At 41.4% G+C, this 26224-nt stretch overlaps 1 protein-coding gene across 1 annotated transcript in view; it reads right to left on the bottom strand.

Moving 5' to 3' along the window:
* GRB2 (growth factor receptor bound protein 2) overlaps positions 1-26224 on the bottom strand; it is a 50078-nt gene that overhangs the window by 8239 nt on the left and 15615 nt on the right. Inside the window, exon 3 of the mRNA XM_027691525.1 lies at positions 2841-2938. Coding sequence (XP_027547326.1) covers positions 2841-2938 — 98 coding nt within the window. The remainder of the gene's footprint in view (positions 1-2840; positions 2939-26224) is intronic.

Here is a 26224-nt window from a genome sequence, read left to right as displayed (position 1 = left end):
AGAATCTTTCCTGAAGGCTCAGTGGTACACCCCCTGTTTTCCCCCTAAATTTTATTGAATCACCACAAAGTAGAACTGTTCTATCTGATTAAAAGAATTAACACATCCAAAGTGACAATACTAACTCTTGAAGTTTTCTGCCAGCTGCTTCTAAGGCACTTGAAATAGAGAGACTAAAAATCTTTCACAATTCTTGAACTCCCTTGCAGTTTTATGGCTTCACTACCCCATTAGCAAGAGAAAAAGAACCTGGCTAAAAGATGAAAAGAAGTTCCATAGAAGAAAGAAACAAAGGAAGTTACTTTGCAGGACTAATGTCTACTTTAGAGTACACTTGAAAAGCAGCAGAAGTGCTGTGCACACATGACTCTTTGCTACAGACTGTCTGAAAAAATGAACAAAGATCACAGCATGTCAAAAACCCCACATGGAAAATTAGGCAAAGTGACCACAATGTTCCCAGAGGTTGAAGGGCCAAGCCTGATAACACTTGTCTCCAACCAGCTCTGCAATGGAGCTGAAACTCAGCCAGTCAGCACTGCAGAACCAAATCCAGGCATTCCTGCTGATGCTGCAGAGCCAGAGGGAGATGCACTGGTTGGTACAACACAGGTTCTCATTTGCTTCCAGCCTCCTTTCCATCGGCACTTTGGCAATTCTTTTGGCTTCATTCTCACAACCATTTCACTTGGCCAATTTCCTCCACAGAAATCACAAAGCTGCAAAGTGAGACCTCAGCAGTATCCCCAGGACAAGCTGGTTATGAACACAAACACCTGAGACAGCCTGGATCAGACTCCTGGGGTTTCATAAACAGCAAATTCTTCCCCTGCCCCCTTCAAGAGAAAGGTGTCCTGTCACTGAACTCTCTGCTGTGCCTTCACAGGAACCTCCCTGCCCAGAGCTTCCTGCAGCTCTTCCCTGAGTGTCCTGTCTATCTCTGCTCACATCTTTGCTTTGTTAACTGAGGTGGCAATTCAGATTAACCCTTCAGAGCCCAGGGGACTCAGCTGGTGACCGACAGGTGCCACATTTTCCTTTCAGCTTTGTTTGCTGGTAGTTACAAAGCAAACTGTAAGATTTGCAAAACGCAAGAGGAAACTCTGCATTTAATACCAGCTGTGCAGTTGGAGGATTTCAGTCTTGGATCCTTGGACAGGCTTTAAAGCCATTTTTAAGTTGCTTTCTTCCCAAAATCTTTTGAAAATGATTTGACAGTAGTCTGAGAAAAGGAACATTCTCTTTGTGACTGGTAAGCTGCCTGCAGTTTGCTTTTTATATGACCTGTATGACTAGAGAGCTCTGCATTACAGCTAAGCCAACATTATGCTATAAAAACTTCTGCATAATTTCCCAGGGTGTTAATGCACTAGTTAAGACTCCCAGCATTGCTGACACATGGAGCTGACTCCATCCAGATGCCATCAGCAGTTTAAACATCTTCAGATAAGATCAAATTAACTATGCTTAAAACCCACGTCCAAATTCACCCACTTGCAGGCTCAGATATTGTTCATTCCCTTTTGATGCAAAAAAAAGTGAAAAACTGACAGCTCTATCCCTCTAAAACAAAATACCATGGATGATCACAGAATAAACTGATCATCACAGGAGACAACACCACAGTACAGCTTAAATGCCTGCAAAACTGTTGTGAGAAGATGCAATCATCAAATCAATGAGAGAGAAATTGCAATGTGAATTTGTGATCCCCAGTGGCACAATCGGGGTAAACAAGACACGTTACTGCAGAAAACAAGGCTTTAAACAAGTTCAGAATTTTCTTGTGTGTCCTTGCTTCACTTCCCACTTGGCTGCAGTAAAGTATTACACCTCCCTTCTTGGGGCACAGTCCCTCAGAAGCTTCCTTCTGCTATTTCAAAAGAGCCCTTGGAAAAATAACTCTTGATTGCATTTAACTGCAGTATCTTCATTATATAATGACAGTCAACACTTAAATCAATCATCAGTTTTTGTGAGCAAATGAAAAACTACAGCTCCTTGTAGAAACCTTGATTACAGGTTTTGCTACTCCCTCCTAACCTTTTTCTCCCCTTTGAATCTGTTACCCAGAGCTTGCTGTTTTCTCATTCAGATGTTGCAGGATCTCAAAGGTTGGCAGAACCAGAGTTTAGCAGCAGACAGCAGAAATACATGAACTGACACAAAGAAAACACCCAGTCATGAAATGCTACTGTTTTCATATGCTGGATTCATTATATCCAAGAGATGTTCACAGTAGTTACTCAAGGGCAGCTCCCTGGAGCAGCAAATCAATGCAAGGACACTTGTGTGACAGCACACAGGCTTTGAGGTTGGCCTGTCTTGTGAGGAAGGTGTCGGATCAGATGACTGTTAGAAGTCCTATCCAACCTAAACAATTCTGTGATTCTATACTGAGGATGTGACAGACATACTACAAATTCAGCCCCACATATCCTTAAACACTTTTCTGGTGAGCTGTGAATGCCATGGTTTTTACTCTTAGCTGCTCAGTGGTAAAATAGAAAATCATGACAAAAACACAGAACACTCTTTTTCTGGGGCAGTGGTGGTGACAACTCTCTAATAAAGAGTTTTCTGCAGGTTTATGCCTGATAACCCCAAGGTCACTGTCTGACCCTAAAAAACACCAGAAAAGCTTCCCAAAATACCCTGCTATGCAGCTGCTGTGAAAGGGGTTACACAAACACCACAGCCAGAGACAACTCAGCAGCCATCCTTTACCTGCCCATGCATTTGGGTAGAGCTGTAAGTTACATTTTAGCAGAAAACTTCCTTCTGTTTGAGAGGATGTGCAAAGTCAGACCGAGGGAGCCTCTCCCCAGAGTTCAACTTACGGATGTGGTTTCATTTCTATGTAGTTCTTGGGAATGAACCCGTCCTTTCCGTTGAGTTCTGCCTTGTACCAATTCTGATCGCATTCTTCATTCAAAACCTGGAGGAGGCAAACAAAGATTAAGCTTAGCACAGTTCAAGGTACAGCAAAACTGATGAAAGTACCAGCTTATTCTTCCCATTCTTCTTTCAAAACTGCTCCTGTGAGATGAACCTGTAAAAACGGTGGTGGGGTCTGTTCCACTGCATCTCAGGAGCGTTCAGAACTGTCATGAGCAAACACCAGAAGAGGTCCAAGCTGGATACAACTGGCAGTTACAGCTGGTTTTGCCAATGCAAGTTAAAACCAGCTTAAATCAGGCATCAGAAACAGTGATTTGTCTGTTGAGCACATTTTACACTAAAAAAGATAAACACGTTCAAATAGCAAATATAGATGAACAAAGTTTCTTCTTTTCATTTTTTCAAGGGGATACTTTTCTTAGTGTAATTTTAAAATGAACAAAAGATCACGAGTCACAAGAGAGGAGCCACATGAAAAGGTGGCTTTGAAAAGCACAAATTGATACTTCAAAGCAAACCTGCTCTAAGTACTTTGGTGCTTTATTTTTCATTGAATTTCTGTCAATAGGCAAGTCTGGTACACTGACTCAAAACAGTCTTTCCGATATAGTTCTGTGTTCTGTAAATAAAGCCATGCCATAGTTTGAAACTACCTCTCCTCAAGATGATTTTACTTGGTGTTGGAAGTAAACACCACAGAAAATCTGCCCCCTTCTCTTTAAAATTAAAGACCACAGCAAAGGTTTTCCTCAAGCACTTTCATTCCTTCTCAGCTTTCTCAGGAGGATCTTTAACTTTGCAACAAAACGCTAGATCTGAGTTAAAAAATAGAAACTTAAAGCCTCAAGTCACAGAAGTATCACATGATTAGCATTGCCTGAGTGCAGGAAGATGAGGAAATGCAAAGAGAAAGACAACACAACACAGATACAGAGATCACACACTACATGCACATGTAGTTATAGTGAAGGTATCCTGAAAACCCCCAAACTAATTCTTTTGCTATGTCACTATGTTTGTTTATTTGAAGGATGATGAGAGGAATTGAAAAAAAGAGAAAGTAAAAGCAGACAAGAATTTGCAAGGGCAGGTCTTATTCTTACAGTTGATTGGGAGTGCTTCAGAAAATTAAACTCTAAAGATCAGTGCTTGCTGCCTTTCAAAAACATGTGACACACCAACACCCTAAATCTTCCTCACTGCTGACTGATAGGTATGACAGAGAAAACCCTCAACACCTACTGAAATGAAATGTGGTAAAGGACAAAGAGAGCAAAATGTGAATCTCCTCAGTAAATCACAATGGTTATAGTTACCTGGATGCTCCTAAATTCCCAACCCAAGAGGGTGATAGGATGTGCATTCCCCAGGTGCCAGCACTTCCACAGGGGAACTAGCACAGTAGCAGGGATACATCTACAGAACTTGAGGTGAGCAAAGATATGCACCTTTATGGCCCATTTCAGGATATTTTCAGCTGAAGAGACTTTAATACTTAAAAGGTCCCAGGTACTTTCACAGGGATGGAAACATTCAAGCTGTCATTGGTGCAGTTACTGCTTTGGGCTTCCCTGTATTTATTTACAAGCTCTGTTCCAGCGAGCACAACAGAGTTCAGCCACTAAGGAGGAATAATCTGAGCACAGGTCACGAGCAGTTCAAGCGTGGCTCTGTTACAGGCTCTGAGGTAAGAGCTCACACGGGGAGAGCTGACATGGATCAGCTGATGTTTGCTGGGCTGCCTTGGAGCAAGCAAACAAACGTCCCACCCACTGCCCTGCCCATAGGATGGTGATCTGTGCAGAGCCTGATTCCTCCACAATATGGAATAAAGGTGGGTGATGTCAGCAGGAGCTCTGGGACACTGAGCAGGGATGACAGAGATCAAAAACAACTGTGTAAAAAAGTGAGTAGCAGAGAGACCAGGGAGGGCACAAACTGAAGCCCAGATCCACTACTCAGTCAAGATTTCGGCACATGGCTTGAAGGCCCAGGAAGTTTGGCTGTTCTGTACCTCAGCTGCTTTCACCACTCACAATACAGCACAAACAGGACACGTTTTGATGTGAGTTCTCATAAGCCAAATCTCACACAGTGGTGTGCATTATCACCATCAAACCTTTGGTAAGATCATGTACTACACACTGGTTTCATTACCATCAGAGAGCAGTTAAGGCACATGGTAGTCTGCTTTCCAAAAAGAATGGGTAAATTGTAGTTTCACCTGAAGGACATTACCACATTTTTGTGCTTTTGGCAGTTGGTATTAAAAATTATCAGAAATTCTAATGCCCAAATGTAAATTACTTTAATGAGTTTTATCTTGCTCTGAAGATATGCTAATAGATTTGGAGGAGCCAAATCACATCGAGCTTGGGGTACTCATTAATGCCTGGCCTGAAGCCAAAGCAGTGCTGAGGGATGCATTGAGCTTTGTGACCAGAGTAAAAAAACAGCTGGATGAAAGGCAGAGTGAGGTGAAGTGCCTACACATCTACATGTACAGCCTGTTCAGGGGACTTCTGCTGCAGTGGTGAACCCTCCACAGCTCTCCCCTCAGTGCCTTTGTTTGCTCCCAGCACTTTTTCCTGCTTCACACCCAGACTGCCGTTATCTGCACAGCCCGTTGTCCTTTCTAGGATCATTTTAACAAGCTGTCACAGCTCCATTCACACCCTGGCAGACATCCAACTCTCCATGCCCTGTGTTATGGACCAGAGAGCTCACACACACACGGTCAACCCTGTAAACACCCCTGTTTTCCCCTTTCTGACTCTTCCAGAGGCAACAGAACACGCTGTTTTCTTTCCAAAGCTCTGTGTTCCTGTATCATTTCAAGAGGAGTCACCTCCCCAACAAAATCATTTTTTCTGACAGTGTCAGACACTGCTGGAGCTGCTCCCAATGCTTAGTCAAGCAAAACTGACTGGTACTGAAGTGCCTCAAATTCAGGACAACTTTGCGGTCACGTGCATGGGGCTGGAATTCTGGTGGCTGCTATGAAGTTATGGAGTTATTATCATGACAACTGCAGAACAGTCCTGTAAAATTTTGGCCTTCAAAAAATCTTATGCCACTAATATCAATTAGTGAAATACAAAATAAAAAGTAAGTCAGGAACACACACGGGAAGTCTGTGCACTGCTGTATCTGCCTTTGATGTTTACATCTGACATTGCTCTCTCTTAAGTCATTAATCCATCAAAATGAAAGAACTCACTAAGTAACTACACAATTTTTTCTGCAAAATCTTTTAAGAAAACCATCCAGTAAATCCATCTATCCCATGCCTCCAACTGGCCTTCAAGTGACTTCCAGGTAATAATTCAGATTAAAATTTATAATCTGGATACTTAAAACACAGTGCTATGACTCTATGAAAAATAACTATTCTGAACTGAACTACAGTAAGATTTCCTAGTCTTACCAAAGCTACAAAATTTTATCTAAGTACCACATGCATCACTGAATTTTGCTTTGAAAATTTCCCCAAGTACAAATAAATAAAATTAAGTAACAAAATTAAAGATTCACTGCTCCAAACTGGACAGCCTTCAAAGTCTGCAAAACATCTAAAACATTGATCTCAACTGTTCAAAAGTGCTGCTCTTTGGATAGGTCAAAACATAAAGCTTTCCTTTGCATCCAATCCCCAAGGCTGCCATAGATCTAATCACTCCATGCCAGAGTGACTCTTCCTTTCACACTGGGGCATCTGTGCCTGAGAGGAGGAAGGAGGAAGGATATTTTTAGCCCCTGCATTTGAAGCCGCCATGTGATGTCCTCAGTCTGCAGTCGGCCCTGCTTTACAGTGAGAGGGGCTCAACTGCTGCCAGGCAGTTTCCCCAGTTTGATAACAGGTCTCTTATCAACAAAAGCCCATCTGTTCCCATGGAAATGAAGAGGAGGCACCAGGGAAGAGTCACACAGCAAGGCAGCTCCCAGGTTTTAGTTAGAATAGTTCACACATAACAAGCATCCCCAGCCATGTTCAGTTCCGTACCTAGCGAATATTTCCAAGCACAGCTTTTCCACCCTTAGGAATTGTTGTACACCAGATTGAGCATCTCAAAACCTCAAAACAACTTTCAGGAACACACAGGCACTAAACTGGAACATAACAAGCAGATCTGGCTCAACTCTCAAGCTGACATCCAGATGCAAACATGAAACTAAACATAATGCCTCGAACATTACGTGCTTGTGAGTTTAGCCAAATTAATCATCATTCTTGGGTTTTGGAGAGACAAAACCCAAAAAACTTACTAAGAGAGGGGTCTGAGTGTTGGCTGAACTTCCTCTTTTCCCTGAACTTCAAGTTTTTGGGATTCTTGCTGCGCTCACTGAAACAGAAAGTAACCCAACTGGTGCAGTACCACCTGTGAGCTGCCAATGTGGTTTTCCTCCTTCACAAAGTTGCATTGACACTGCCACAAAGAAAATGAAGCAGTATATTAAAAACATTTCCAAAGTCTCAGGAAAGTGCTCTTGACACTCAAACTAGGGCAGGAATTAAAATTTATAAAGTGAACCAATGTTTCAAAGGCAGCAATTCTGCAACTGAACTTCGAAGCCTGGGAATTCCTTGTCCCAGGATGGAATGGCCCCTGGGAGGAGGGTTGTCACCCTCAGCAGAGGTGCTTTAACACAGCTTTTCATTTCAGAGAAACATGGCTCATTTTCTGCTCCAAGAAGAGTTACAAACGAGCAAGCAAAATCTGCTTCAAGGTAAGCTATGCCTGGATTCAGCAGAGCAAGTTCACCACAGTCCATTCTGTAACATTTTTGTTCTCTGCAAATTTACTGTAAATGGCACCACAGGATATTCAAATTCATCATTTCAGAGTTTTGCAAAGACAACCCAAAACACGGCCTGGTCCCCTGCAGCTCCCTGTCTGATCCCCCTGTTGAACAAATGAACCCTCTCTGGCTGCCTGTCACATCACAAGGTGACTGTGCAGCAGGAGTGGCATCTTAAAGAAACCTGGAGGAATCTGCACATCAAAATGGCACTGTGATTCAGGCCATGCCAAATCAGTTTTTCTTTTCTTGATTTACTCGTGACACACAGTACAGTTAATTTTAACTGCAAACTTTCAATGTGAAAAGATACATTAGACAATTAAGGTGATTCAAGAGCACATAACTGCTAAAGTATTTTAGGCTTTTCCTTCAATTCAATTTATCATAACAACACACAGGGAGTGCAAAATACCCACATTTTTCAGATCAAAACCTAAAGCACTACATTTGGACATGCTCTAAGATGGTGTATACTCGCTCTCTAAGTGGATACAAAAGCTGTGAAAATACTTAATAACCACTGAGCAAATGTTACTGAAAAGAGCTGGAGAAAGACAGTTTCTTAAATTGCACTCGACTACCAAGTATTATAACGTAATACCCAAATAATGGATGTAGATTATACTATAATGCAGTAATGTGTTATGGATACAGGTTTTCATGCTCGCTCGCCCCAATTCCCATTATCACTGTAGAAATACTTCTTCCACCCATATCCTTTTAAAAGCACAAGAAGAGCACAAAATACAAACTCAAAAGAAAATAATTTCAGAAAGTCTTCCCACCAAGACAAACACAAAGCATAGGGGCCTTTCTTCCCCACTCCTCAGCAGTGCTTTTGTCAGAAGCCTTATCTAAAGTGACCACTGGTACTTCAACACGTGGACTTTGCACACCCAGAGCCTTTCCCACAACAGCCAAGCAGCTGGAAGGAGGCAAGGAGAGCAGGCTGGTGTCTGGGTTACACACTGCTGTCTTTAGTTTCTTTGAGAAGAAATTATGTCTAAGTTACTTCCATTCATCCTGAAGGGGCCTGTGAACTAGCCCAAAGTAAAATACATGACAAAATTGAGAGACAACAAACCAATGCCAACAATGAAAGTCACGGGACAAGGCCACTCTTGGATCTAAGCTTCTCTTTCCAAAATCTATATAAAAATGTCCTCCCAGTCTATTGCACAAAACTACTCATCACTGGAGGTTTGTGCAATATAAACATTTATAGATGAAGTCAGGATTCCCCTGACCTTCAGACAGGGTTGATGGGGAGACGTAGCTGGGTAAGATTACAGGAAATGACGTTAATTACTTTCAACTGCATGAAATAAAGGCAAGTTGTCATTACAATTCCATGCAATATTTCACCATGCAAAACTCAAACCATAGGAGCACTGGCTACAGTGGTCAAGAAATCCACAGCAGCAAGCAAGCACAGCAAAGTCTATTGAGACAAGGCAAAATCCACAGAGAGGACTGAAGCAAGGAATTAGCACTCAAACCGTTTCAAAACCAACTTTAGTTTTTTTGGGGTTTTTTTGTAGGTAACACAAGAATACTTGAAGCAACTTTAAGTTAGCTGAGGCACAAACAAGTCTAGCCACAAGGACAGAACTCAGCACAGACTAACTCACCCTGCCTCTCAGGCCTTGCAAGTCTTGTACTACCATGTCCCCTCCAGCAAAAGTCTTCAGTTGTGAAGACTTATTTGTTTAAGATAATAGGAAAAAGAGAAGTAAAAAAAGAACAATCTAGACATCAATTCTCTTTCCCTATGGCTCACCTTTTTTGGTTTATGTGGCACAAAGATGGAAGGAAAAAACCCAGTATTTTAGAGTATATTGCAGTGAGCTCCAAAATGTCTAAGGGAGATCCTGGAAGGAGTTAATAAAGCTCAAGAACCTCTGCCACAGGTCTTGCCTCCAATGAAGTTTCCTTCTGTGTGTTAAGTTTGCACTGGCACAAACACAGAGGCAAAACAATAAAAAATTCACCAGTCCTGCCTTGGCTGCTTGTGATGGATGGCAAGATGTCAGCCCCAGTGAGTACAGAATTCCCCCCAAATTAGTCCTCCCACTATTACCACTTGTGTAAAGGTTAAGCTGTAGGTACCACGAATTGTGTATTTTCAAGCAGGCTGATGCAAAATCTACCAAATAGAAAGCGTGACAGCCTGCAGCAAAAAATCAGTATTAATGATTTTACAACCCAAACAAAAATAGCTTTACAGAGCCAGAAGTAGCTACAGCTCATGCTCTAATTAGGCTTCACACATCTAAAAGACCCCCGAGTGTTTCCGAAACAGCAGGGATTCCCAGAAGTGAGACTCATTTTATGTTCAGCAACTTTTATGGTGCTTAAGTGAACACAACTTCTGACACACTTCATAATGTTAGGATGACTTCAACATTTGATGCTGCAAGGAAGGCACAGTCTCATTTCAGTGCCTGATCAAAATGGACTGCAAATAAGTACTAAGCTTGTTATCATAGCCTAAGCTCCACAGCTCAGCTTGCACATGTGGACAGCAGAATGCCAAAGGATTCACAAGAACAGTTTCTTAAAAAGAGGAAGGGGAGTGTTGTTTTTCCCTAACACACCAAGGGTTAGTTTACAGTGACTAAAGACCAGGACCAGCCGCCTTTCGTAAGGAGCTGTAGTGCTCAGGATGTTATCACGGAAACAGAAGACAAAACATCCTTCCTTAATCTCAAACCCCATCCACACTGAATTTGGAAGCTCTGGAGAGCCCAGCATTTGGTCAGTTTTCTGTTGTGCAGTGTGGATTAGTGCACTGAGGCACTAGTGGGGATGGGCACTTGCTTGCAAATAAGTGTCTTTCCTCATCGAGGTTTTATTTAGCACTGCTTAATTTGGATTTGAGCAGGGTCCCAGAAGAACCACCATGGGTGAAGCACACAAACTGAAGAACAGGTCAAGCTCTGTGAGAGGTCTCTGCCATCCTCCCTCTTTTTTACTTAGGAAAGAAAAAAGCCTTGAATTCTGAGTACACACCTGCTGTATTTGGGAAAGGTTCAAAATCCAAAACCACACCCCAAAATAACCCAGATGCATATATGCACATGTGTACATAACCAACAGAGTATACATTGCCTTAAGCATCTAAATAAACCCTCGATTTTGAGAAGAAAGATTTTGAAAGAACTCCTTTTACCCAGTGGTCAGAGTAAGGTCTCCTGGTTTCTATTCCTGTATCTGCTGCAAACACCAGTGCCATAAATTCCAGGCCATCTTACAAGAAGGGCTGTTTTGAGCTGTAACTTCAAGTTTAGCAAGATGGACACCAAGTATAAAACATCTGTTATCATATGCTCTAGACTATTTATCCAAGTACAACCAACCTTTCAAGTCTTTAATGAAATTGTGAGGCTTTTGTAAGAGCTCTTGGCACAAGCTCTGAGGGATGAAGGTCAAAAGTCACTCTACCAGAAAATGATAATAAAAGCTATCAAACATTTCAATAAGTGTTTCAGAGCTGCTTTTGAGCTGAATAGAGAAATACAGGAGAAATAGCAGCAGTGGGCTTGTGGCAGTTTGTAAGAATATCAAAATGATATATTTCTCAATTTACACACTCTTCTCATCATGCTGGGTCTGTCTATACCAGGACTTGATGGTGTGTATCAAACAAAAACAGCAAAAGTTAATGAAGAACAATCATAGCATGTTCTTGTCCTTTTAGAGCTTTACAAACAAATGAAGCTGGTCACATACAGTAAAAGTGAAAATACCCTGAGGAAATATATGTCCCTGACAGCCCATACTCAGATTCACAGCTTGTGAACTCCATTTGTAACCTGCTTTGCATAACAATTTTACTTGAATACCCTACAGTTCTTACTTCTATTTGCATGTGTCCTACTTTGCCCCACTATCTCTCACTAAAATTCACCTCTGGAGAACATATTTCTCACCATCTCTGAGGAAGCAGATACACCTGTCCCAGACACAGGACAATTCCTCTGGGACTATACAGGCAGAGTTCCTGGCTGGCTGTCCCAGTGTTGCCTTTAAACTCACCACAGCAGTCAGTGACCCAAACATTCCCCAGAGGACAGAAGAAGGTTTGCTTTTCACTGAGGACCAGGACAGTGCAACAGTAACAACCAGCCCTGGATCACCTCATGCTTGGTACCTCAAACCTCTACAGATATAAAATCCCCCAACACTTCTCCATCAAGAATGAAAGATAAGAAATGCTGAAATGTAGAGTTGTCCTTTCTGTTCCAAATGAATGATGTGTACCATTATCTCTGCTACACTTCACTGCCCAAGAAAGCACCAAACTCAACGCTCTATTCCTGAACTTTCACTCTTAATTACTGCTTTTCCTGGCACACAAACTCAGCAATTTACCTACCACTATTAACTGAGTAGGAACAGTTATTTGTGAAGTGACATGTAAGAGGTTCTCTGTTTCAACCATTTATCCTTGTACACATCAGAGGTTCTGTGACATACACAAATAACAGTAGGTTAAAGTCCAAAAGGATGTATTAAGGGAGACAAACTGGTTATGAACAGCTGTGCAATGCAAACCTCCAAAGAAGGTGTGTGACTGCAGCCACTGAGGCTGAACATTGCTCAGTTCACTCGGCATCCTGCAAAAATACCACACCAGGTAAGGCACCTCTAGCCCAGGGCTGGAAAACCCGGGTGGGAGGAAAGATGGACAACCTGGACTTCATCTTGGACCAGAAATTTAGGGTATGTGACCAGAGGGCAGCTTCACAGCAGTCCTGTGGACTTTAAACTACAGTTTGGCTCCCCAGCCACAGCTCACATGCACCGAGTTCTTTGCATGCTGGGTAGATATTACAGCCCTCTCTATACAGCTCATGATGAGCTTTGCTTGTCTTAAGAACGTGACATCACCTTTATTTCAACCAATTTTCCACTGTAACATTTGGGGTATTTTCAGAGGAACTGATACCTAATGAATTGCTCCCCATCCTGCATTGGTGCAGTTGATTATTTCTGACTATGACAGTCCATTAATTCTCCTTGAACATCTTCCTGTTTTTACATTTCTTCAAACCATCAGGACAGTAGGTGTCACCTAAATGAGGGCTCCCTGATTGCTTGTAAAACAGGCTGGTAATGGCAGTGGACAGAGTTCAAGGAGATGGTGATACAGGATATACTGGTGACTTTGAGTGACTAACCACATGATTAAAGCCATTAGGAAAACTGAAGTCTTGATGTACTTTGAAAACCTGAAAAAAGTTAAAAGAAAAATGTACATGTCTTGCACTGACAGTCAGACTATTTGGTGAGGAGCAAGATAGATATCAGCACTGACTGCCTGCTACAAAACAAGCCAGCAGGGAAAAATGTAAGGGTTGTCCAAAAACCACTACCAAAACCCAACTATATTTCCACGGGTAATACAATTAGGAACATTATCTGGTGCATTTTAAAGCACACTAAGAAAAGATACAACCCATAAAGGCCTTAAAGAAAACTTTCAAGAGTTCAAAATACTGACTTTCATTTTTTGCTTCTAAAAGAAGCAAATTAACTTGAGCTGCAGCTGCTTGATCTGGTTTTTCCAGTGAAAAAGCTATTGCAAACACAGGAGCAAAAGCTTCCAAAGCAAAAGCTTCCAAAAGATCAAGATAAGAGGCAAATTCTTGCTATTAGTGGCAGTAATGTAAGTAAGGGGAGGTCAAAAAAGGCTTTCAACACAATTGGCATATATTTACAATACAGATAACCTTCAAATTCTTATTTTCTCTAAATGCACGGTTTTGTTTAAACAGTTTTATTACAGTATTTATTGCACATTCATTTTACAGTGCAGACAAGTTAACAGAGCAATAAAAACCTTAACTTTGCTTCATCTGGTTTTAAAATTTAAAAGCTTTTGGATTCTCCTAGCATAGATTCTTAAGTTAAATACTGATTGTTTAATATATTATAGCATTGTAAATTTTACAGAATGTGAAACGATCTTACTCAGCTTTTTGCCAAAAAGTTATCAGGAATAATATTAACAACTAATTACCTGTAGGACAAAGTACCCTAGGTTAATTACTCTGATAATGACATATTAAAAAACATATTTGAAGTAGCTATGCAACACTTTAGTTATTCTGGTATTACTGAACTTTTGTACACCTCTTATTGATGGGTCCTCAAACCCCACAGTTGTTAAGTCATGCCTTGAAAGGTAGAACACTTACTCAACTAAACACAGAGCTATAAGCTAAAATCCAGATTATTTAAGCCTGCCTTCAGGAAAAAGGATATTTGCAGCAATGAAACTTATAATACTGATATTGCACACATCTTGACCTTGGAATTACCAACCTGACGTCGTAATTCTTACTTCTGAGCATGAATTCCTGCCCAGCTACAAACCCAGACACTGCACTCCCAGTTTGCAGCGGCTCCAGGTTTTGCAGCAGCTCTGAGTTGGTTTCTGCAGTGGCTGCACCCTCCCACCTGCTCTCCCTGCAGTGGGAACAGGCACCTGTTTGGTTCACCAGACTGGAGAATTGATGTGCAGAACAGTTTAGGGAGGGGGTGTATTTCTCACCTGACTGGTTGGCTCCACTGCAAGTGCAAGGGACAGCTCTGGAAGTGAAGCAACACAGGAGATGGGAAGGAAGGGAATAGGGCAGGACTCCTTGGGTGACACTGCCAAGAAGGAAACACCCTTCATTCCAGTTTCAAAGGACATAAAAGGCCTGCTCCACAATTCTTGCAACAACCCATCCCAAAACTTACATGTAAGAGTAGTTCCACTTGCTCACAGTTTTATTTGGGCAAAGTTAAACACAGCAGATTATGGGAAGAGGGGGACAAGAGGTCAAGAAGCAGCATAGGGCTAGTCCTGCACAGGGGCAACAAAAACCCAGGACTTACTGACTGCAAGTGGGAGGAAGGGAAATGGGGAAGCAGGAGTGAGGCACTAAGCCTCAGCTGAGGTTATTTGTGTTTTTTGATGATAGGCTTATTTGGGCAAGTGTTAAGACTGTGGGTTTTTCAAGCTGTATAAAAAATGAAGCTGAGCCCTTTAATGGCCAAGGTGGAAAGAAGGGTCAGGTCAGCCAGGTTAAGCTGAGCTTCACACTGATCCTGGCAAGAGACACCTGAAGATTTCTGCAGCATAGACAGAAAAAACTCAGACTTGCATGAAACAGCTCTCAAGTTCAGGGACACTTACAGTAAACACAGGTGGGCTCATCCATCAAGTCTTTTTGTGCTCCATACCTTCAACAGTGACAGCTGCTGGTCCTCCTGACAAACTTAATTCTTTACAGGTTACATCACCAACATGCAGAGCAAAAGTCACCCCTTCCATCCAACTGCACACAGGAGAAAGTGGGGCTTTGTGATGTTTGAAATTATGTGTTAAACCAGTGCACAAAACTCAAACCTTTTAGACACAGAATGTCAAGTGAGTGCTAACTGCAGTAACCTCTCTGCAGCAACTGAACAAGCAGTATTTCTATGAACAATCAGTATTTACTAATTTCTTGCACACCTAAGACACACATGGACTTTTCTGCCAGTCCCTGGAGGGTACTCTGCAATTTGCATTTGAAAGTACAGAAGAAGGAAAAGCCCACGTTCCACTACCCTGAGGCAGCTGCCACAAATGTCATCACCACTCAGGTCAGACCCCGCTGATCACTCTGGCCAATGAAGCTCAAGTTGCCATTTCCTCTTAGCACCAAAAAGGTTTTACAGCCTTAGTGATCTAAGAATAGTATTATCACAACCTATTTGAATGGCATTTTCCCCAACCTCAAAATACATCTGGAACTCCCCATACATGCATTTCAACCCCCACCCTACTGAGAAGAGTGAAATGAATGGTGTGGAAATCTTAATTTGAGATGAAATATGAAAATTACTTTTAAAAGGACCACACGGGATTTTATGAGCAATTGCTGCAAAGCAACAGTGCCAACAGATCCTGGACAGGATCCAAGAATCTCTCCACGAACTACTGTCAGTCTGTGCAAAGAAGCCTATTGAAATATATACATATAAAATACATATATTTCAATATGAGATATTAATAACAAATAGAATCATAGAATCATAGAATAGGTAGGGTTGGAAGAGACCTCCAAGATCAAGTCCAATCCCTGATCCAACTCCAATTACTATATCATGGCACTAAGGGCCACGTCCAATCTCTTTTTAAAAACCTCCAGGGATGGTGAATCCACCACCTCTCTGGGTAGGCCGTTCCAATGCATGATAACCCTCTCTGTAAAGAATTTTTTCCTAACATCTAACCTAAACCTCCCCTGGCAGAGCTTGAGCCCATGTCCCCTTGTCCTATATACACATATATAAAATATATATTTCCTATTGTTGTTAGGACAGGCAACAGCAGTTGCACCTGCACCTTTGGAAAAATTAGCTTTGGGCATAAAATTTACCAGGCATTCTGAGGGAGAACAAAACAACAAAAGTGCTTGTGGGACAGAAAGACACAGATTTTTATTAAGCAGACTTCACAAACCAGCAAAATGGAAAAGACTAACTAGCAATAATTAGTCCAGAAAACAGAACTTAAAAACCCCAGCACTTTCTACTATGTTATGAAAAATCATCTTCCAATCTCCAGGCCAACAGACACCACAAATTAAAGACTTGCCTCACCAAAGCAGAGCTTCCACATCCCTGTTTGCTAGATTTTAATGGAAGATTCTTATAGACCTTGTTTATAGAGCCAACCCTGGCCCCAGAGGGACTGTAATCTCTCCTCTGCTTTGTCAAGAACCAAGTACAACGGAGAAAAGAAGAAAAGTTTTGTGTTTGCCACAGGAATGGCTCACTGTGCTCATTTGAGTTATCCCCCCCTTACAACAGAGGAGATGTGACTCATATCAAGCATCAAAGTCAACAAATTCTCAACATCTTTATTTTTCCTTCCACCCTTGACAGCTCCTCACAGAAATTATTACTGGGGGAGTGTCACAGCAACAGCTCTTACATCACCATCTATTCCCCCTTCCTCCTCCACTACCCCAAATGGAACAGGCATGCTATCACTGAGCCAGCTCATGCAATTCTTTATTCTTTGCAATTTCCTACCTCTCATTTGAAAAACAAATACTTCACTGTTATCTAAAAATATATTAAAGCATTGCCAGCAACTCAGCACTTAAAGCAAAACAACCATCACCACCCAGTGTGAACGCACAATAGAAGTAGCATTTTTGCTAAGGCAAATTTTTCAGGAGTTCTTGAGAACAGCAAGAAAAATAATTCAAGCTACAAAAAAGAAAGGGCTGCTCTACAATCGCCAAGAGAAGGCTGCTCTGCCATCATGAGACTCAGCCAAATGCACAGCCCGAGGGCAGGAATGGAGACTGCAATCTGAGAGCAGCGTCAGCTTGGGGTGCACCGATCCCATCAAAGCTGCTCCCCTCCCAGTGCAGCCAGCACAGCTACTTTATAGCAAACCAAAGACAGCCTTAGCTAAAAAAAAAAACAAAACAAACATATATATGTATATAATCCCCCCCAACAACACCAAAACCCCAAATCAAAACAAAAAAGCCAAACACATACAGAAAAACCCCAAACCACAAAACCCAACAAAACCCTCACCAAACCCCTGTCCACTGCCCTGTTCACAGTGCAACTCCACCAATGTCTGCACCACCACAACAGCAGTGACACACAACACAGAGTACCCTGTTTGTAAAGCTCAGACATGTTCCCAAGGCAGTGATTCCATGAGGGCAGTTTGTGACAGAGCTCCTGTCCAGCTGCTCCCAATCCTTTCTTCCCTCTGGCCATTCATTCCCACCTCTCACTCTCCACCCCCAAATGCTGGCCCAAGCATTTGAGAAGTTAGTCAAGACAGAACAGGGTGAAAGGAAAACCCCCCCAATTTTCAAGGGCTCAGTCCCAGTGGAGCTCGGTCACTTGGGTGAATTCTGTACCCACAGAGCACAGGAATCAGCAACTCAGAAGCTCAAGTGGTCCCTGCACTGCACAAAACAGAGAAGCCTCATTAGGAGTCAGACACTCCAGGCAGCTGGGGCAGTAACTTCAGTGGTGTTCTGCATTGTATGATTCCCTCAAAACCAGGTGTAAAAATATTATACAGAAAGGTTCAGTTTAGATGACCTATAAAAATGACAGACCAAACACAGAAGGAGAAGGAAATTCCTCCTATTCCAGCTTTGAGGCACTAACACATCTTTTCCCCTTTTTTCCAGTCTTCTTCCCTGTTCTCCAAATGCAGCTTCAGGATGGGAACTGGAAAATATGCTCCATGTTCAAAGGTGACCAGCAGAACAGTCAGAGCAATATTCAAACGCTTTTAAAAGAATCCCCTAAGTATCTAATCTAGAACTCCATCACTGCAGTACAATAAAATCTCAATTATCTTATGAATCTGTTTCAAGAAGAGTTACAATAAAATACAAATCTCAAAGGCAGAGAATCACATTTGCTTTTTAACTCCCACAATCAGCAGCTGCCTTTTGCTTTCTTTTAATTTCCAGGTCTGAAGAAACAATACCACTTTTTTCATAATTGATGCCCAAAACTGTGCAGAAAGGACAGAGCTTCCTCCTCAAGTTTCAGACAAAAAGCTCTTGTAATTCTCAAGGTCCACCTGACAATGTTTGCATTGGTGCCTAGTGTTGAAGAGTCTTCTCCATAACACATTACAAAGTTAACCCTTTGCAATCAGTTAAATGATCTCCCAGTAAGGAGCATCAAGCTGTAGAGTTGGAAAAGCCAGGGAATTCTGTACTCCAATTCAGCTGTCCCTTCTGCATTTAAAACACATAGTAATGTATTTTCCAGCATCTGGCATCAACTTCTGTGTTCTTGTAATGAGACGAGGAGACATTCCATTGGGTTTTATATTTCTTTGTGATAAATATCAGGACAAAACTCTGGAAAATCCTATTTCTTTTCAGAAAAGCTAATAAATAAAATAATTCTGACCTACCATGAACTAAGGGTCTCCAGAAGGTGCTCTTATTTTAGATTTCCCAAAGTATTAAATTGAAAATAGAATTCTTAATAACCATTACAACTTTGTTGTCTTATGTGAATTCCATCCCTTGTAACTCAAATGAGTTGATTTCCTCATCATTTTAAACAGTCTGTTTAGACAAAACCAAACAAAACCCCCAACACCCTCCCCAAAAAACCCAAGCAACAAACTATTGCCACCAAAGTATCTAAGCAAGGAAGTCTTTGAGTGCTTGACTAACTCAGGATAACAAACATTTAACCTGAAGTTTGCAGAACGCACCTTTTTCACTACATTTTTTGTAGTTGTTGAAGAAAGGGTTAAACCCAGGACATTCTAAAATCTAGAGATTAAGTGTAATGAGATCAGAATAATAAGATTACCATAATCTGCCTCACACACATAGCTAGGATCAGCCCTAATCTCCTCATTTTGAGACAGATGGAAAAAGCATGAAATCAGAGATAACAGGAGGCCAATTTCCTAGAATCGGCAGCTTTGCAAGGTTCACCATAGCTGTAAAGTCAATATTTTGCTAGATTTGTACCTATTTAACCAATTCTAATATAACATATGGGAAGGGAGAATCAGGCATCTCTAAATCCACACTACATAAACAGCAAGTAATACATTAGTGTAATTTTAATATATTGCAGAATATTAAAGACGAAGAGACTAATTTATTGAGACTCCAGCCAATACCATTCCCAGATGCCTTAACTGGGAATGCAGTGAGTAAAGAGCCAATCATCTGAAAAACAAAGATCTCAAACCTGCACATGACCAGAGACTTCTCACTGATTTTTACTATAAGGTGGATAAACATTTAAAGTAGCAATTTGCATCTGCAATCAGTTTGACACAAAGCAGTGGCAGAAAGGGACAGTTTTAATTTTGCTTTAAGCACATTAAAGAGATGCAGCATGGAATGCCCTTAATTCTTCTTTCTGCAGGATATGAATATTGGCAGGGGAGAGAGGGAAGCATTGAAATAGCCTCAGCTACACAAGAGAGTGATTATGGTGGCCACTGTCCTGCTACCTCAGTGGAACCTGGCCAAGAATCAGCAATGGGGAAACTTAAGAAAATAAAATTAAAAAAAAAAAAAAGGCATGCTGTATTTCAGCACTAAACAGGATCAAGGGGATGCCTTGAGATTAAGTAACACTGTTATGGGAAACAGAGGTAAGCAAAAAACCATCCAAGGAATTAAAAACAGACTGGTGGCTGTAAGATAAATGCTAGCAGCTCCTAACTTTTTCCCAGAAAAAAAAAAGCCCTACACTGCAGAACAGCAAAAGCCTCAGTGCCTCTAAATCAAAGCCTGCAACACGAGACCTTTGAGGTTCGATGTGAAGTTTAGCAGCTTTGTAAGACAGTTACACAAGGACCTGAGAAAGGCAAAAAAACCAAACAAAAAAGCAGCACAAGATCCAATCTCTTACTGAGCAGGTTCACCTGTCAGTTCAGACTAATTACTCTCATAACTCTTAGAGCACAGTTCTCATCCATCTGCTCTTGGCCAATAATTTCACAACATGTCTTAATTCAGCCCACAGAAAGCCTGTTCACACTCTGAGAGCCCCCGTGATTTTGTGTTGTGTTATATAGACACAGCCACAATTAATACTTTGCTTGGTCTCCACACAAAGCCCTTTCTGTTGCCTCAGCCCTGTTTGTACATAGGAAGAACTTGCTGCCCCACCTCTTATCTGTTACATGCTAAAATGTTAAATTTAACTCTCCTTTGTGGGGAATACATGCAGATCTGCCAAAGGCACTTATCACCCATTTCATTTTGGGATGGTTCACTGAGGAAACCCAGAAGAGGAGACCCGATCCTACTAGTTGTGCAGGGCTGCTCCAACAATCCCACCTCCACAAAAGGAGCAGCAGCACCAACAGTAGCACAGCTTCACCCTCCTGGCAGGGATATTTTTTGCTACCAGCATCTTAACCCAACTGCATGTAAACAAACCCTTGCTTAAAACAAGACAATTTCCAAACTAGATTGGAAAATCAGTTATAAAGCAGCATTGACTAAAATGAAGAAAAATTAATGAAGCTTATCTTTCCCTGTACAAATCAAAGCAATTTCAGTGCACACTGCTAACAACATTTTGGCTCAGTGTGACATAAGAGCTCAGTTTTCCACAGTATAAAAAACACCATTTAAGGCACATAAACCACTAATTTACCACAAAGGAGCTGCAATGATATTTATCAGAGATTTGCCAGCTGCAGTGTGACAGTTTTAATTACTCTATTTTTGACTGATATAGTTTATTTAATCTGGTTTTACTGACTTATATCCAGCAACATCTTGAAGAGGAAATGTACAGGTAGCTCGGTCTGACCGATCTCCAGAGTGAGAATATTTAAGAGAAACAGGAACTCATCTTGTTTTCCAGTAACTGTGAAGCTGCTCCAACTTCCTCACTAGTGGGACACGAACACACAAGAGGAAGACACTTGCAAATGGTTTCTCATCTGAACGTTGAATATCATCTGACTCACTCCTGTCACATTTGCATAATGCAAAGCACACCAAGAGCCCAGAAACCTCTCTGAGGGGAGAGCAGACCGAGCACACCGAGGGCAGTGGCTCCAGAACATTAAACACACAAACGTTTCACAGAATGTCTCAATCTCATCAAACAGAACCAAACAAGAAATGAGATGCAGTTTTACTGTACATTACATTGGCACCAGTGATTCCCTGCCCATGTAACACAGAACAGAGGGAGGAAACAAAGGATAATAAAGAGGCCCTTTAATGGAAAAAAAAATTTGGGGGAGACTTGCTTTTGAAGGCCTGAGATGGCACATTGCACCCCTGCTTCAACAGACAGGCACAAGCCATCAGTCACACTTCAAAAAACACTGAAAAAACAAAAAAACCCTCAACAACAAACTGGTTGGTTTAAAAACAACAATGAAAAAACCCAATCAGGACTGTGCTGGTGTAGCACTAATAACCCAAAGTTCAAAGACAGTTCAAACAGTCCATTCTTACAGGCTGTTCAAGCCATCACTGGAGATTGTTATGAGATGCAACTCTGGTCATTCCTACCTGACCAGGTTGTGCTAAGAGGAAAAGATTTCAAATCACAAATGTACTGAAAGACTTTTGTTTGCCAAAGTTATGAGGTACGCTCCAAACCCAAACCTCTGGGCCTGCAAGAAGCAAACATGTTTTTTTAAAAAAAAAACAGTCAACAAGACAAAGACATTAGATTTAAAAAGCAAACAAACAAACAAACCCATACAGAAAAAATGGATTTCTGTGGATTTTGCAGCTAAATAACCTTTGTGAAAATATATTTAATCACAACTTTCCTTCACAGGTTGGTGTGAGAAATGATTTCAACAATTTTAAAAGCCAGTAAAACGAAACTGCACCAACTGGTTGTGCTCCGGTATCTTTGAAAATCTGCAAAGTTCCCCAAACAATTTGTTTCAGTTATAAATCCTTCTTTCCAGGTTTCCTCAGCTCTTTGATCACGAGAGATACAACTTGTATGTCAATATTCTTAACATTGTATCCTCAGTCAATTTACGAGCAACACTTGGGTGATACATTTATCCACCATCAATCCCAGCTCTTACACAACCGCCGATATTCCAGCCTTTCCTGCACAAAGCTTCCTCAGTGCTTTCCCAGCAGACTCGTGCCTTTAGCATATGCAAACCTCAACAGGGCAAACACACCAAATTCCCTAAAAACACAGAGTAGGGGTGGTGTACTCATGTCTCCCATTGATCTTTAATCCATGATAACTTTCAAAAGAAATGTATGATTGTTTTCAGGCTGCTGTGGGATAATGAACTATTATATCCCAGAAATCTTTTAATGACATTTAAGTTTAGCCTATTTTTGGGTCACAACAGGCCTTAGTTAAAAGTGCTGATTCATTCCAACACTAATCCATTTTTCTTTCTTCTCCTAACTCATCATTACATTAACTTTCAATTAGTGGGGAACCAATAGGATACACAATGAAACACTCACAATTCTGTACTCATAAAGTTGGAATAATAAATTCTGGAATCACAGTGGCTTCGATTTAACCATAAATAGCCCAACAGCTTCTGGCCAAATAGGAAAGATTGCTCTTCCCAAGAGAAAAGAAAGGAGAGGGAAAGATGCCACTTATACAGAAAGGACCACCCATGTGCCAGAGAGCTGCTGATGGTCTGTGACATCCACTCACTCCAATGCCAAAATACCATTCCCACTCTGACTTAAACTGGGAAAGTGCAAAGCCCAAGAACTCCAAAGCAAATTTAACTTTCATTCTACCTCAGAAAAAGTCCAAAATCACAGCTGTGGGGCCTTACTCAAAGTAAACTTCTGAATTACACACTGGAGGGAAGGAGAGAGGGGAAAATGAGGAGCACAAAAAGAATAAAAAAGGGGGGGTAACATCTGCACGTCAAAGTGATTCTTAAAAAAATTCCCCTTGTGTAATGAAGTTCCTCTTTCACTTCAGAGCCAATAAAACATTTGTTCATGTCCAATTCTCTCCATAAAAGGAAAATAAAGCATTTAAATTGAACTTACTCATACAAAGAGTAGAACTTTGTATCTTTAACAGACTGAGCCTATAACAGTATCTGTAGATCATTATCACATGGATTGGGGTATGAAACACTAGTCCAGAGTTACTCAGGGTCAGGAAGAAAACCAGTATCCTAATACAGGAATGATTTTTTAAATTTAAAAAGAGGCACTACTTACAATATTTCAAAGGAACAGAGATATATGAAACTGATAAATGCTGCCTTTTTGTTCAATGTAACATACTATTGAAAACACCAGCAATCTCTACAAGAAAAGTCTATTGCTGGTCTTTTGGCTTATGGGCAAAAAGGAAAAATCAAAGAGTCCCCTTATATGAATAATGCAGAAATGCAGATACTAAATGCCAAAAGCAGTAACTTACTCCAGAATCTTTAAGTCAAGACAGCTGAGGCACAGGATTCTTCACGGAAAAGATCAGAGATAACTAAAACCATCTCCTAATTAGAGTCTCAAATTAGAAGAACTGTTCCAGGTCAAGAACAAATTAAAACAAGAATAGAACTCGTTATGGCTCCATTGCAATAACCTGGAAGGGATATCACAATGCAGGTCACTGAAACCCCAGGGTATATTCTTTGACCACAGACTAATTTTAAGCTCCCAATTAAATTATAGTAGTACAGTATCTCCATTGTAAGTCTCAGTAAAAGCTAAGGCACTAAACCTCTCCCTTGCTGGGAGATTCCAATCAGGAGATCAATCCCTTGACAACAAAAACCTCCCCCCAGGGCCTTGACAAGGGGTCAATCCTTCCTACACAACAAAACAGGATTTTCAGACCATGCATTAGTGTGGACACATTCAAAAACTTCCCCAAAAGTGGAGTTCTGGGAAGACCTCAAGATGTGGAAGTGATGTACTCACCAAGCAGGATCAGGCCTTATCTAAAAATACTAACATGCATATCCTGCACCAGGACAGATGCTGGTTGGTCCCAGCTGCTTTGCAGCAATATTGCCAGTCCACAGCCATAAAGCCTCCCTGGAAACACAGGGAGTATCCAATTAAGTTGACTCTCAGGCAGCTGTTGGGAGGCTGGGCTCTTCTGGCAAAGCTATAAAAGCAAAGAGCAATCTTCACCTCAGACCTCCACTTAATCAGTGGCGAGAAAGAACAAAAATATAACTCCATATAGAGGACAGATGAATCACTCATTGATACAAACTAGAATCGTTGCAAGGCTTTTCTAAGTTTTATGTGGGCTGCTTCACAGTTAAAAAAACAACAACTCATGCTTTTGGCTGCTCATCCCCACAAATGTACTCATTAACAACACCAGAACCCTGCCCTTGGTGGCTTGACATGAGGTTAACACTGAAACCAAAGGGTCAGTGTTGCAGGGCAGGGAGGCTGTGCCACAGGATCCAGGACTGGCTGCAGCTTCAGGAGTGATCCAAGAAGGGGCCACAGGACTGAAGTGGCAAAGGGCAGCAATAAGTGTACAGAAATCTTAAAATTCATCACTTGCACTGAAAACTTTAAATACTAAAAGACCAAGTGATAAATGTCAGATTAAATACAATATGCAAAATAACACGTGAGGAAAAATACAACCAAAACCCCCAAAGAACTGTAACTATATGAAGCTGCAGGCCTTAAACTATTACTCCTCAGCAAATATAACAGAATCAAGGGGGGAAGTAATATGAAAATTAATTAGAAACGTTCCCTAACATTCTGTTAAGAAACAAGTATTTTGACACTGTAAATCTGTTCTGTGTCAGCCCCTGAATACTCTGAATACCTGCATTCAACCCATCTCAAAAAATACTAAAACGAACTAAAAAAAAGTAACTATTCCACACAGTACACGTTTACATTAGGGGGGTTTCATGCTGTAATGTACAGATGGACTCAAAATGGGGTTAGAAAGATGCAGAGAAGGTGTGGCCATCAGTGGCTGCTGGAACACAATAGCCCAGACACAGCCTCCAGCTGAGTGAGTCACTGCAGCTCCACTGCAGGAAGCCAAGACCTTACACAAGGAGGAAGATGATGTCCAGTGCTAAATGTCTCACCAACACAGCCAGCACTGCAGGGGCCCATTCAACCCAGTCTAGAATGGTAAATTGTACAGATATCCAGAGAAGAAAAGAGGAACAGTTCATGTGTAAAGAGTTCTCCATTATTTTTCATTGTGAAAATTGCACAGTTCACTTCAGATGGGAACTGCTCCCAGAACGATACAGGACAGGATTTCAACACTGTGAAGGGGAGAATTTACTTCCAAAGCAGGAAGCTTAAAGCAGAATCCATTACAGAGGTACAATAAACTGAACATGATCTGTGGCAATGAACAGTGAGTGGGAGAAAGCTGACTAATACAGGTAACTGGCAGCACAGTCCAAGGGCCATGTGAAAGGTCAGCTCAGATCTCTCTGAGTGCTGAAAAACCTTGCAAAGCCAAGCACACCCCAGCAGGGTTATCTGATCCCTCCCATCAGGACCTGAGAGCTTGTTTTCACCCATTTGGGTGATGCCCTCTCCCCCCCAGTTAGTAAATTAGGAATTTTGGGAACCATGACTGAGGGGAAAAAATGTGCTTTTAGAAGATTTTGATTAGATATGGCCAGACTTCTCATTCTGGACTGCAATCCTGACCAGGAACAGCTAAATCCTGTTAGATTCAAAGCAAACTAAGAAAATGGTATAACTGTATTTGCTTTGTGAGAATTTTAAACTAGGGAGCCCCGAAGGGTTCAGAATGATACCCTGGGGGTAGCTCATACACCTCCACAAATGTGAACCTGCAGCTCACAAAAGTCACCCATGGGTAGTTTTCAGCAGCTGACCAGACTGCAGAGCAGCTGTTTTATCAGCATATTGCCCTGTGTTTAATAATTTCAGCCTTTTTTGCAAGTTAAAAATAATTTTTCTTCCCAACAAACCAGCTTTAGGGGGAACTTATTACTCATAATGCAAATAGCATCACCAGCGTCTCTAATCTCACT

This window comes from Neopelma chrysocephalum, unplaced genomic scaffold, assembly GCF_003984885.1.
Source record: "Neopelma chrysocephalum unplaced genomic scaffold, ASM398488v2 Primary Assembly neopelma1_84, whole genome shotgun sequence".
In the NCBI taxonomy this organism is placed as follows: Eukaryota; Metazoa; Chordata; class Aves; order Passeriformes; family Pipridae; genus Neopelma; species Neopelma chrysocephalum.
Note: the sequence above shows the minus strand (reverse complement) of the source record. Positions and strands in the feature narration are given on the sequence as shown.